Genomic DNA, 14,354 nt, shown 5'->3' with positions numbered 1-14,354 from the left:
CCCAGGGCTGTGCAACACTGCCAGACATGCAATGCACTCCTGGGGCCCACCACAGAATTTGCAGCAGCCTATTCTAGGGACCATGTGACCCAGCAGGGCATGTGGCTCCCTCTCTAAGGGTAGCATTACAGGGCCAGCTGCAGAATGTGGAGCATATACCCTCGGGGACAACATGACATTATATAGGACATGCACTGTAGTCCCATCAGGCCATCTGAAGGCTCAATTGCTCTCCCAGGGGGATGTACAGTGCTTCAGCAGCTCTGTAGCTCAGGAGAAAGAAAAACCCTTCCAAAGCACGAGACTCTGCTGATGGGTTTCAGAGGGAAGAGAGCCCTTCCTCCTGTTTTTCTCAGCCACAGGAAAGGCTGCCATGATGTGCAGCACAGAATGTGGTTTGTGGGAAAGGAAGGAAAGAAGAGAAGAGCTGAATAGGAGTCCAGAAAATCTATGTAATTTCTTCTCTGCTCCCAATTGCATCAATTTGTGAGACGCACTCACCCATGAGGCTGTCTGACCCTTTCTGTAAACTGATTCTGCAAGAGTCATGCAAAGCCACAGGAGACACAAAAACAAGGCCCTGATCGTGTAGGGTTATTAGAGATCTCATGTCATCCCAGATCATGGGTACATGTGGACATTAAAGGTCACATGGCAAGTGTCAGGGTGTTAGTCCCATTGTCCTGGCCCCATTCCAACTCTCCCTAGCCTCTGCCCCATCTCCCGGCAGCTTCAAATAGCTGTGTGATTCTTTGCCACTTCCTATCAAATGGCTCTGTGCAGTGTTCAACAGCAACTATGTTCCATCAGAGATATGGATGCATTTCAGTGCTGAGTGAATGATCCTGGTACATATGATCTGGAAAGCACCTTGGGGTCCTTAGGAGCAAAAGAAGCTATACAAATGTAGTTCCCTGTCCTCCCAGGCCACATCTCCGACCGTAGGGAAGACAATCTATCTGGTGAAGAGTATTTCACTTCACATCACAGCCTCGGGGCCATGACAGGTACAAAAGCAAGGCATATGACAAGAGCAGGGCCCTTGCCCAGAGCATGGGGACCCCTGAACTACAGCTGTCTCTACAAAGCAAGCCCACCTGAGCTACAGCACAAGATGTGCTTCTGTCATACCCACCCATTGGCAAAGAGGGGGGCCTGGCACCCTTCCCCATGACCTGCTCTGCTCAGCACATGAGCTGGCTCATTTCACAGCAAAGCAGGCCTTAGGCAGCAAGGAGAAACTGCAAGTAATTGTAGGTGAAAATGATGGGCTCCCTGACAGCACTCACACATCAGGTAGCGAGACAGCTGTGTTCCACCACCTACTCCCACAAGGTGGGACTGGGTGGAGGCCCCTTACAAAGCTGGGCCCTTAAGCTATCAAGCCGCCTATGGTTTGGGTCTGGCTTCAGGAGAGAAAAGCCTTACTCCTCATGCGCTTCCCCATCAGCTGAGATCGGACACAGCACCTGAGGTAATAGTCCCCAGGTTTGAGCATCAGAGGCAGGAGTGTTCTCAGGGAAGGGGGGGACGGACACACATACACCAGAGTTGTGCAAATCAACCCAGATGTGCGTGTGCACATGGAGCGGTGCAGAGGCTGAGGCGTGTCATTTTCACTGGGGTCCCATGTTCAGTGAAGACAGAGTGACCAGACATCTCAATATTGTCAGGAATCATCCCAATATTAGGGGCTTTGTCTTACATATGCAACTATATCATTCCCCCTTCCCCTCAAAAAAGTGTCCTGATTTTTCACATTTGCTCTCTGGTCACCCTAAGCAAAGAGCACTGATCAGAAATCACCTCAGCCCTGGCTGTCACATTCAACCCTGGCACCAATAAGAGTGTAAAATTCAATAGGAGCTTTACCTATTATTAGTATGGGGCTGGGGCTAGAGAAATGTATGATGAGACTTCAGTGGAGGAGGAAGTGCCAGAATCCCTCTTCACACACCCCAGTGCCTGACAAGGAGTTCCGCCCAAGTCCCTGCAAGGCCTTCAGCTGTCTCTTCTATAACAAGGCACTCTCCAGCAGGCCAGGGCTGGTCTGCCATCTACTGGGCATTAGGAGCAGAACTCTTTGAACAGCTGGGCAGGAGCAGGCCCGGTACCTCAGAGAGGCAGCCCCCTCAGTCTGCACTTGGGTGGATGGCAGGGCTTGGAAAGTCTCCAGCTTTGATTTCTAATAGGCCTGTTTGGTGGTTCTGTTTGTAGGATAAATTAAACTCCATCCTGGCTCAGAAGCCATCTTTATTAGAGGTCCCCGGACAGGCTCCAGGAGCAGGGAATCAGAGGTCTGGGCTCACTGGAACCTACCAAAGGAGATTGAGAGGAGCTGACAGAAACTTCTGCAGGGATCAGGAAAGTCCAGAAAGACCTGGTTTGAAAACCAGGGGACATGATCTACATGAGGAAGCTGGGAGTAGAGAGGGCATTTGGGCACAATGACTCTCCACAAAGGGGAAAAAAATCTGGAATAAGTAAAGTGATCAGGGGAGGGGTCAGAGCTGTGAATATAAGTGAGCTGGACAAACGCCTAGATTTATGTCAGTCAGAGGAGGGGACTGAGGGGTCTGCGGGAAAGGCTGAAAGGTGAGACTCAAACAGATTAAAAAGGGCTTGTATGTGAGGATGGGCTGGAGAGTTGACCAGAACTGAGCTGTGTGAGCATTTCAATCCGGGCAGGATGGGGACCATTGTGGGGCTGGATGGGAGGGGACAAGCTCAGGCCTGTTGGGGTGTGCAGGAGGGCCAGATATGTGGTTGCACTGAGAGGTGCATTGGAACCAGAGGTAAGACAATGAGTCGGGACATGCAGTGTGGCTGGAAGGGAGAGATGTCAGGGAGTCTAAGCCACTTGGCAGTGCACTGGAAACCAGAGGACCAGTCCTGAAGTGTAGCCTATAGGTATAGGTATTTGCTAGGAAAGGCATAGGTATAAGTTGAGGCAGTAATGCAACAAGCCTACAAGCCTCAAGGCCTGTAAAACTATAGATTAGCTAAACTAATCCAGGCATAAGGCCCCAAAAGCCTTAGCATAAGCAGCTAAGCAGGAGTAACCGTCGATCATACAGGATAAAACGCTGTAATAAACAAGTATGACTAAACTGTTGACAGGTAACCCAAGATGTTAATTTATACCAGCTCTAGATATTTTAAGTTAGGAATATTAGCAGCTGTCCAACCACAAGAATGCCATGGTAACTAATTGACGTGTTTGTTAATGAGCTTGAGGTAAAAGGCCTAGTAAGCTATGGGGGTAGGGCACCCCAACATTAAAAGGGTGAGGAAATACAGATAAGGAAAAGGGTCAGAAATCGCTCCCGTACCGAATATGCATGAGGCACAGCGGGCGTCAGCATAACACATTATAAAAGTTCTATTGCAGCCTGCGCGCCTCAGGAGATGCCAGGACGACGACACAGTTGCTGCTGCTGAGGATGATGACTAACACTTCCGGTTTTTGCTAAAGAGTGTGAATATACTGATGCTCAGACACGGGGCGTTTTGGCCATCTTGTATTATCTGTTTTGCTGGGTTAGAATGTTTGTGATTTTGCTAACCATGCTAATAAAAATAATTACTGACTTGTCTTGTTGGTGCATACCGGGGTTCTTGTAATAACTATGATATTTCTGGGTCTGGTCATGAGAACCCTGCCAAACCACAGAATGCTAACTGGGAATTACTATATAATCAACAGATCAGGCAATAGAGAGTCATATTTGGGGGTGGGATGGACAGCATTGGAGCCAGACACATGGAGGAAAGGAGCTGTTGCACAGGCTGCTGAATTGGTCCCCATCCAGGAGGGAGACCAGGATACTATGGTGAAAGATGCTCTGGAAATGCATAGATTAGAAAAACTAATGGACCCCCTCTGAGGATGACTGGGGAGAGCAATCTCAATGGTCCAGTCACTCTTTGGCCCATTAGTGCCAATGCCGAGGGAGGGTTATATGACAGAGGCACCTGCCCATTAAGATCTGCATGCAGACCCACCAACTCCTTTCTCCCACACCACTGAACAGCTATCAAAGGGAATGACCTGAGCTGAACCTAAACACGTGCTCTATGCTCCAGGATCCCACACCCCCAACCAGACTGGAACAAGTGTTCTAGAGAGGAAAGGCCTGTATCCCACTCCCCAGTTCCCGAGCCAGCCAGTTCCTCCTCCCTCCCCCCATTTCTGAAGTACATTGTTAATTTTTTTTTTTTACGATCTAGTTTTAAAGTTTACTGATTTGGTACTACCAGAAAAGATTCACTTTTTAGAGCTCCTCATAAATCCTTCAACCTTTTGTCTGGTCTCAGGTTCCACTGAAAGTAGTTTGGCTACATTCCGAAAGTATATGTAAAGAGGGGTGGAGGAGAAGAAAACTTTGGGGATGGGGCACATGCCTTGTCAAGTTACGTTAAAAGAACGGATAAAAATCAGAGTTGAATAAACTTTCCTTCCCTCTGACGCTGTCTAACAGTTCCCACCTGTGTTCCCTGTAAGCTGCATGGTTGGGTGGCCACCCAGGAGAGATTCAAGTGCCGCACAGTTGATTAGCAGAGCCACGCACATCCAGCAGGCAGTGTGTGTTCAGGTGCCCCTCCCCCAGGCTGCTTTGCAGCCACGTGGCTTCTGCAGCTGTTCCCAGGACCCTCCTTCTGACTGTGCAGGGAAGGAGGGGAGGAAGGTCCCTCCCCCAGCCCCTGTACCCCATCTCCGCAGAGCAAGGTAGAGGGGAGGGGACAGGGCTCAGGACTCACAGCAGCTCTGAGGTCTGAACAAGCCTTCGGGTGAGTGAGTGCCTTAAAGAGACACTGCATGGTCTCTCAGAGACTTCCCCAACAGCCAGCACACACAATCTCTGTCTGTCTGTCTCTCCCCCTCCTCCCTGCCCATGTACCCCAACTCCGCAGAGTGGGGATGCGGGGACATAGTTCAAGAGGAAGAGAGCTTTCAGCGAGTGCCTTGAAGAAACAGCAGACAGGCATCTCTAAGAAATTTCCCCAGCAGCCAGAACGCACACAGTCTGTGTGTGTGTGTGTGTCTCTCTCTCTCTCTCTGACACTGACACACACACACACACACTCTCACACACACGGTCTCTGTGTCTCACTCTCACACACACACACACACACAGAGTCTGTGTCACACACCTCCCAACACTGTTGTTGTTCTTGGCACTTCCTGCAATGCACATATATTCTCTATAATTTTATTCTTTCAAAGTGTTGTTATTTCAGTCTTTTGACTGGTCTATGCATTTCATAATTTTAATTTCTCTCTTACATTTAAATTTAATTCTTTGGGTAGTGAGTTCTCAAATGTCTAACTTGTCCTGGCTGGAGTAATTATCCCTACGGGTCACTTTTTAAGAAACTATTCTAGGTGGGGTCACGTTAAGGCCACCTAGAGAAGGTGCTGCTGCATATTCAAGTCAGTATTATTGGTTTTTTTCCCCCTCCCTATCACATCCCATTGCAAACTCCTGCTAATTTAGCTGCAGGTTTCCAGGCATCATGCTGTTGACTCTGGGTTCCTGACCCACCAAGGGAATATTTCAATATTCCATCTCTCACTCCCACCCTCTTACCCAAATCCCAATTTTCAATTCAACATTTTGTTTTTAAATTGTGGTGAGCATATTTCTACGCATGGACTAACTTCATCCGCGGTGTTATCCCACGACTTTCTACAGGCTCCAGCAAGGAGGCCTTCAGCAGATTAGGCTTCTCAAAGCCCTTTTTGTTTTTAACTACCTTGACTCAGTTGCCTATAACTAATGGACTCAAGCAACTACCTCTGACCTCCCTTACCAGTGCCTTTCTTTTTCTCCATTTTTCTTCCCTTATGTCTGTCTGATTCTTTCTTCTCTGTCTCTTTTAATACCCTTTTCTCTCTTTCTTTAGCATTCCTATTTGCTTCCTCTGTCTCTTTAAAATTAAAGATCACCCCAACACTGCCCATGTGAGTGAAATGAATGCTAAGAGGAAAGGCTGCTGCTGAGAGGGGGATTCGAGCTGCCTCGCTGGGAATCAATGAGGCATGGAAAGCTCATCTAACTCCTGAAACGCTGAAAGAAACCAGGGCGGATCAGTGGCAGCTGAAAATGCATTTGAGAGAGAAGAAAAGGCCCTGTCACTGAGCGCCCCATTCAGCTACAGAGAGAAGCAGCACAGAGGCAGCTGCTTTTGTGTTTTAATACTGTCTAATCCCAGCCCAGCTTCCCTCTCCACCCACCACAGGGGAAGGCTGGCTGAACCTCTACTCTACAGAGCAGCTAGAGGATGGGTACTGCAGGAAGTGGTTACCCTGGCCTGTTTCTCTCCCTCCATCTATTTGCTGTGCTACAAATCCAGCTGGTACTAACCATGTGATGAAGCTGGGTGGGGGCTGGTCTCACACAGGCAATATGAAGGCCCATCAGAAGCTGACATTAACTCTTTGCAGTTGAACTATGGGGAAATGCTCACTGTCATTCATGAATATCCAACCCCCTTATCCAATCCCTCATGTCATTGACGAATAGCCACCCCTACAACTTACACAGAGCCAGACCCACCCCAACCCCCTACATATCCGCCAGGAACACCTCCCTACAGACTCCCAGGTACACACACCTAGCCATACTACCCAAACAGCCAGGCACACTCTCCCCAACACGTTCCCACACACGTAGCCATAACAAAGTACCTGACACGCACTCCTTGCTCCCACACTACCCAACTCTCCTCCAGCACTCTGACCCATTTACCCCCACATACATTCTCTACCATTACCAAGGCATAAAGCTGCCCCTTCTCCCCACATACACTCCCATCCCCACTGCTCTGCTCCACACCCACATTCCCTATGGCCTACTCCCTACATCCGAGGCGCTCCTCAGCCTGGGGGTAGAGCTGTCACCATGAGGGAGGAGTTGAAAAGCCGCAGGATATCACAGTTACTTCACTCCCAGGCCCCAAGAGTTAATGGCACAGCTTCCTTTGCTACTCTGTTGCCTTAGTGTCAGCAGCAAAAGCGATTTATGCTGTTATTAAAGGAAATTATTTATTTTTTTCATCTGGGGTTAATTAGGGGCTTGTGAAAGTAAAGGGCTGTCAGTGCCAGCTAGACATGGTAGAGAACAGCCAGAGGCAGTGCTATCTGCCCACACACAGATCTGCCAATGCATCTTGCTTCTCAACTGCAACACCCCCGGTTCCAATCCTGGGGAACCCCAGAGCTCTACTCATGGCCCTCAATCCTGACCTCCAACACCCCTCGCTATTCTTGTGCTGGACCCTTGCACGTACAGTTCTGCTGATGTCCCTCATTCCTGCCTGGCAACCCTCTCCCCACTTCCCTGTAATTCTCACTAGACTTTGCCAGCCATACCCAGCAATGTGTGGGAAATACCAGACTTGCCCCAGAGCTAGGATAAGATGACTCCCACAGCAGTCTCTCTTCATCTAAGTCTTCCAAAGCACATGGCCGGTGTCCTGAACTCCCTTGTCATGTTTCCATCTATGAAGGAAAATCACCAAGCAGCTCATTGCTCCTGTTTCCATCTGGCCAGTGGCCCAGAGTTGCCATGCTGCAGCTGGCTGGCCTGGCAGGCCAGTGAGGGCTTCAGTGCCTCATACCTCTTTGCCCAGGTCCTCACGGATCACTTGTTCAATTTCCTGCATGCTGCTCTGTGGGGCCTGGCTGTGTAGTATCTTGAGGGTGCGAGTGTATTCCTCAGGCAGAAGGTAGTCGAGTGCCCCCAGATGCTGTCCCACTTTGATGAAGGTGCCTCTGTTGGCACAGCACAGGTCCCGGAGGCGTTCCGCAGAGCGCAGATGTACCTGCATAGAGATCAAAACATCAGCCAGCCCCTTTCTCCAACTCTTTGCTCCTTATTCCTCCCTCCATCTTCGCTCCCTCCCTCCCCCCTGCACGCACTTACACACACACTTTTACTCCCCTAGGTTTCAAATGCAGCTGCCTTTTGTTTGTTTGTTTCCTTGGTGATGCACCTGCATCACCTATTGTCAGCTAAATTCTGGGATCAGGGTTTGCTGATGAACAGGAACTGACACAGAGCCAATGGGAGGCGTGCCACAGCGTAAGGCAAAAGTCAGGACCATTTCTCCCATTTAAAGCACACACGTGTGGCTCTGTTCTCAGTGTGAGTGCAGTGGAGTAAAGTGGGGGGAAGACAGATGCCATCCTGAGGGTGTCAGCACAGAAACTGCCTCAGAGGAAGACATTCTATTTAAAGACACAGCAAAACAAAAACACAAAGTTATTTTCTGTCAATTTAGCGGGGTAAATGGTGCTGATGGGCAGCTCCTTGGCAACCGGATCCTATTTAGCAGCAGAATAGCTACAACCTGTTCAGTGGCAAAGCCAACTTAGCGCTCGTGCTGTTCCACCAACCCACTGTGACCTTCCCCATGCACTGGGGTAGGGTGCTCTCCAGGGCCTGTTCGGTCCTTGCCTCTCTGCTCAGACAGCCACCAGGGGTCTATTCATGCCAATTATAGTGTGGTTTCAGTGAAGTGGACACTAGGAATTAGGAGACCTCTCAAATTCAAACTAGATGGCTACAACAACACCGCAAACAAGTGTAAAAGTCCACTGGCCAGGTCTGGATTTCAACCGGTGACCTTGACTCTGTATCACAGAAGTGTACCAGTCACCTGACCCTTTAATAGCCATGATTTATTCTGCCTTACACTATTACTATGAAAGCTCCGTGTCTGGGGCACAGGCACACTCAACATTCAGGAAGGTAATAAACTGTGACTGACTTTATCCTGCTACATTATTAGAATTCCAGCAAATTTACAAGTAAAAAGACCCATGCAAATCTATGCTTTTCTGCTATCTGCATGAAAGTGGCTAATACCTCACAGCATCAGTCAGTCAAAATCCCAAACAGAAAAGCAATTCTGGAGTGAGCTCCCTTTTTCAGTGACATTGCCACAAACGTCAGCTCCTAGCAGTTCACACCCAGTTACTCAGATATTCACAATACCCGGAGAAATGACCAGCAAAAAAATAGCATTAGCGTAACTTTCAAAAGTTTAAAACAAAAACAAGCACTAAAAAGGTAGGAAATACAGAGCTCAGATTGCAAGCTCAGCCTTTACTCTGCTCACTAACCCACTGCTTATGTTTTAACATATAGGCTATGTCTGCATTTCAGCTGGGAAGTATAATTCCCAGCTTGTGTAGACTTACACATGCTAGCTGTGATCGAGCTCATGTGCTAAAAATAGCAGTGTGGCCACAGTGGCAAAGGCAGTAGTTCAGACTTGTACCTAGGATCTCAGACAGGATTGCACTCGGGCAGCTACCCCAAGCCACTGCCCTTACCACCAGAGCCACTCTGCTATTGTTAGCCCGCTAGCTAGATCAGAGCTAATATGTGTATATCTACCCGAGCTGGGAATTACACCTCCCAGCTGCAGTGCAGACATACCCTATATATTAAAACATAAACAATGGAGTAATGGGCAGAGTTAAGGCTGAGCTTTCAACCTAAACTCTGCATTTCCTAACTTTTAAGTGCTTGGCTTGAATACTCTGCTTATAGCATTATGAATTATTGATCAATGAATACAACAATGTGGGATTTTACATCCAGTCTCACATCCAGTAAGTTGCAATACAGGACATTCAGTCCTCAGACTTGGCTCTCAGTCTTCAACAGTTTTCAAGTACATAAAAGCTTGTTACAAGGAAGAGGGAGAAAAATTGTTCTCTTTAATCTCTGAGGATAGGACAAGAAGCAATGGCCTTAAATTGCAGCAAGGGCAGTTTAGGTTGGACATTAGGAAAAACTTTCTAATTATCAGGATGGTTAAGTACTGGAAAAAATTGCCTAGGGAGGTTGCGGAGTCTCTGTCATTGGAGATTTTTAAGAGCAAGTTAGACAAACACCTATTAGGGATGGTCTAGATCAGCCATGGCCAATAGAAATTCGATGCTAGCCACACTTGTAGTTTTGAATTTTTCTTATTAGCTACATTATAAAAAAGCCACATGCATTAGCCACAATTCAATAGCCTATTAGCCACATCTGGCTAGTGGTGAACGTATTGGACACCGCTGGTCTAGATAATCCTTAGACCTGCCATGAGTGCAAGGGACTGGACTAGAAGACCTCTCGAGGTCCCTTTCAGTCATACGATTCTATGATTCAAGGTGCTCCATGGCCCAGGCCCAGCATATGTAAAAGATCACATAAAGCTCCAGAATGAAGACCATTGCTCAACAACTCTGCTTCTCTGGCACAGTGAAATTCTTGACCATAAAGCTTGTCTGTGCTGGAGATGGAGTTTTCTCAGGGGCTGCTCAGAGGTTGTGGAACTACAGACCGTCACAAGCCTCACCATCTTCTGCTTCAAGTGCAAGACATATTTCTTTGACCAGCCTTCTCCTGTATAAACATAGAGCAGTGACTACTTTAAAAAAAACATCCCTCAAACCCAAACCCTATATTGCACACACAAGTCTCCTCTTGTGAGGCTGAGAGAGAATGAACCATACATGACAGAGTTAACCGGGTTGCTTAGCGCTACTGGAAAGCGCTCCGATGCTATAGTAATTATCATGGTATAAGAACCTGCGTAGAACAGAATAGTGGATCAGGGAGACCTCCCTGTGATACCAAGAGCCCCTCAATGCCAACTCCAGACAAGTCAAGCTTGAAAACTGAATCCAGTATCTCACTCGGGGAGCACAAATTTGGACCCTAAACTCCTTGGTATCCTGGCAGAGCACTAGGGTCCCTTTAGACAGAGCAGGGCACATCCTCCAGCCCCTTGCCAGCAGGTGAGGGGACTCTGAAACAAGAATGCCTGGAGGGGGCTCAAGAAGTTAAACATCCTTGGGGGAGGTTGAGGTAGAGGACATCAACCATTTAACACCCCAGGACAGATCAGTGCAGGTAGCATTTTGCAAAATGAGTTTCCACTCTCTGAAAATAACTAGCATGTGCTCACACAGAGACACTCTCAACGGGATGGACTGCTGTAAATGCTTTGTCCCTGAGCTCCAATCCCTCCACTGGCGTCCAGTCCACTTCCATACCAGTTCAACACCTGGTCCTGATCTTCCCAGCCCTCACGCAGCTACGTCAGTAATAGCATCTCTCCTTTGGGACAATGCACCTCACCAAGGCCAGAGGAAGCATGCAGGAGTCAGAGACAAATCTCTCTCAATCAAGGGGATTCAGCTGTGAAACAAGCTGCTAGAGAAGGTCAAACCAATCCAGAGTCTGACTCCTTTCAGGGCACCCTGCAAAACCTTCTTCTACGACAAAGCATTTCTCACTATAAACAACAATAACTTAACAGAAGGGGAATGGAGCAGAGCAGAAGACTCAGGAGGTACATGAGGGGTACTGTATGCAGACCTCATAGACCTATGAATCACATAGATACTATGGTGTTGGGCACTCCAGAAAACCCGAAATAGATCAGACGGGTAGATAGATGTGTCAACACACACACATAAGCTTACATGTGCGTGCGTGCACGCACGCACACACACACACACCTTTGCAAGTGTAACCCAACTACAAAAGTGCACACACCTGCCACAGCAAAAAAGTGCCCTGAGACTTACATACACAAAACGCTCAGGTTGCCGGGGCTGCAGTCACAGGTAAGAGTGTGCTACATTTTATTGGACTCCTTTGATTCTTTTGTTGTGGCAACTAGGTTCTTGACCTGGCTGTTCCCCTGCCTCTGCCTTGTGTGTATGTGTATGGGGAGAGACGAGGGAGACAGGCAGAGAAAGGGAGTGAGGAACAGAAGGAATGAAAGAGAAAGAAACAGCAAAAGAGGCAGAGACGGAGTAATAGGGATGAGAGAGACCAGGAGGGAGCCAGAGCAGCTGGACAGTTTGTCACAGTACAAGGAGTTCAGCCCATTATAGGAAAACAGCTTTTATGCAGCTTGGATAATTGTCCTCGACACACGGTCTCCAGCAGAGGAGAAAAAATCCAGCAGCCAGTGAAGGCAGTGGGAGGCAATTGCTGTCTACGGCTCCCCAGAGTTCGCCTGTATTCTAGGGGAGAGGAAGGGCAGGCTGGGGGCAGCCGGTTTGAATTAAACCCATCCAGCCCCACTTGTGTTCTAGGATCTCCAATGTGGGAAGAAGGTCAGGTCAGAGCCCTGTGAGCTCACAGAGACAAAATGGGAACCAGGAATATGCTGCCCCCACACAACTTGTAGCCCCTGCCAGGCGAGAGAGCCAAACCACAGCTTCCTGCATGGCTTTCTGCAGAGCACTAAGCATCGGGAGGATGCAGGGACTGACACAAGACACTGGGCATCAAACCCAGTCTCCTGCATGGCACTGCAGAGCCTCATGTATCAGGCTGGCCTAGAAAGGGAGAGACTGGAGCTAGGGACTGAACCCCAGTCTCTTGTATAGCAGGGCAGGGCTCTAGTCTCTTCACCATCACTAAGCACTAGGCAGGCCAGGGGGGTGAGGGATTGGTGCTGGGAATAGAATCCAAGTCTTCTGTGTAGCAGGACAGGACACTAGCACTAGGCTGGCACAGGAAGCACGGGACTGAGGCTGGGAGTCATTTACTCACAGAAATGTCCACCCATCCTAGAGGCAAAAGAACGGGAGAATCAGTGAGGCACACCTGTTCCCATCTGATATTTTAGCCTCGAAGCCCCCTCTCTTGCCCCATTGCCCACACAGATCACCAAGGTTATTGGGCAACCCGAGACAAAAAACAGTAGGAAGAAAAAACTTGAGAGAAAATGCAGCCCAACCCAGATCCAAGGAATGTCTGCACATGTGTGCCCCTGCTGTGGAGGAGGTAAAGATAGCCCCCCTCTCCTCTGCCCCAGAGACAGCAAAGGCATGCCCTGCAGAATTTTGCCACCCCTTAGGAAACTCCAACTAACTCCAGCACACACCACCTTGCACTGTGAGAAGTTATCATCCTACTGCTCAGAGAAAGGCACCCACATCTGAGAGGGGCTCTCAAGACACCAGGAGCAGCAGCAGAAAATCAAAACAATACTCTCCTCCTTCCACAGATTTAGCCCTGTTATGCTGGAAGTACTGATGGAAGCACTATTGGCTCCCAGGGCCACCGTCTGGTTCTCTGGCCCTGCCTTTCCTGGGTGGTGAAAGAAAGTACAGTATATCTGGGACCCCCACTAACAGACAGACTGATGATGAGGGGAATCTACCATTAGCCATAAAACATATGGCAATAGTCCAATCAGTGCTAACGGGACCAGTTTGATGTAGAGACCTCACGAACCCACCATCCACTATCTAAACTTCCCTTTTCTTAGCGACCTAATGAAAAAGCTGGCAAAAAATGGTCTCCAGTATCCACTGTTAGCTGCCAGGATCCTGGATAGCTGCCAGTCAGGCTTCAAACCAGAGTATGGGACATAGAAGGCACTTGTTCCTCCGGTGGATGATCTCCTCCTGACTATAGACAAGGGAAGAGCACCACACACATCCTGCTAGACCCCTCTGCAGCATTCGATACCACTGATCACCAGACACTTCTGCTCCACCTCTAAGAAACTGCAAGATTTAAATAGAAATGCCCTGAAATGGCACAGGTAGTTCCTCCAAGACCCAACCTAGAGGGTTGTCATGGGCAACTGCCCCTCCAAAGCCCTCACCTGCAGAGTCCCCGTGGCTCAGTTCTCTCTCTTTCTAATATTAGTGAATATCTAACTGTAGCCTTTGGGACAGCTGGTGAGACATGGGCTGAAATGCCAGCAGAACAAAGACAACACTCAGCTCCACCCCTCCTTTACATCAAACACAAGCAGCAGCATCCACCAGCTCTCAGTGCCTGCCCAAACCAGCACCCAATTGAAGCCGACGAAAGCTGATCCTTGGTAAGAATGAGATGTTGTTGGCAGGAATAGGGAAACACTGCTAAGAATCTGCTTCCTCTACAACATCCCCACTAGCAAGGGCATTTTTGGACTCCTCAATGCTATTGTATGTTCAAATAACCAAAGTGGCATAAAATGCCCATGTATATCTGCCAGCAGCCAGAAGTTTATTTCTGATCCTATCAGACACAGACCTGGTCAACTTGACCCATGTGTTCAACACCTCAGGCCCACTCAGAAACACAGGTTGCCACAAACATTAAAATAACCTGGGGTTTCTGCACTGGCACCCAATTACACCCCTGCTCCTGCAACACAAAAGTTGGTGGGAGCTTTTCCATTGACTTCAGGCCCTAAATGCAGAGTCCAGTTCAAAGTCTCTGTCCAATACTCAGAGACATCCATGGGACTGGCCCTCACTACCTGAGAATTCTTCCGTCCCTCTGCAACCATCATCTCCTACAACAGCAACGTTGCACTAGAACAGTGAT

The 14,354-nt window shown here is 48.6% G+C and overlaps 1 protein-coding gene across 6 annotated transcripts in view; it reads right to left on the bottom strand.

Annotated features, from left to right (window-relative positions):
• The window catches only part of ADCK1 (aarF domain containing kinase 1), a 135,255-nt gene that overhangs the window by 67,512 nt on the left and 53,389 nt on the right, over window positions 1–14,354 (bottom strand). For all 6 annotated transcript variants that reach the window (XM_048854311.2, XM_048854312.2, XM_048854313.2 and 3 more), the window contains one exon: window positions 7,624–7,827. In XM_048854311.2, the coding sequence (XP_048710268.2) occupies window positions 7,624–7,827 (204 nt within the window). The remainder of the gene's footprint in view (window positions 1–7,623; window positions 7,828–14,354) is intronic.

The sequence above is a fragment of the Caretta caretta genome, chromosome 6, assembly GCF_965140235.1.
Source record: "Caretta caretta isolate rCarCar2 chromosome 6, rCarCar1.hap1, whole genome shotgun sequence".
In the NCBI taxonomy this organism is placed as follows: domain Eukaryota; kingdom Metazoa; phylum Chordata; order Testudines; family Cheloniidae; genus Caretta; species Caretta caretta.
The sequence above is the reverse complement of the archived record's forward strand: the minus strand, read 5'-3'. Positions and strand labels throughout refer to the sequence as shown.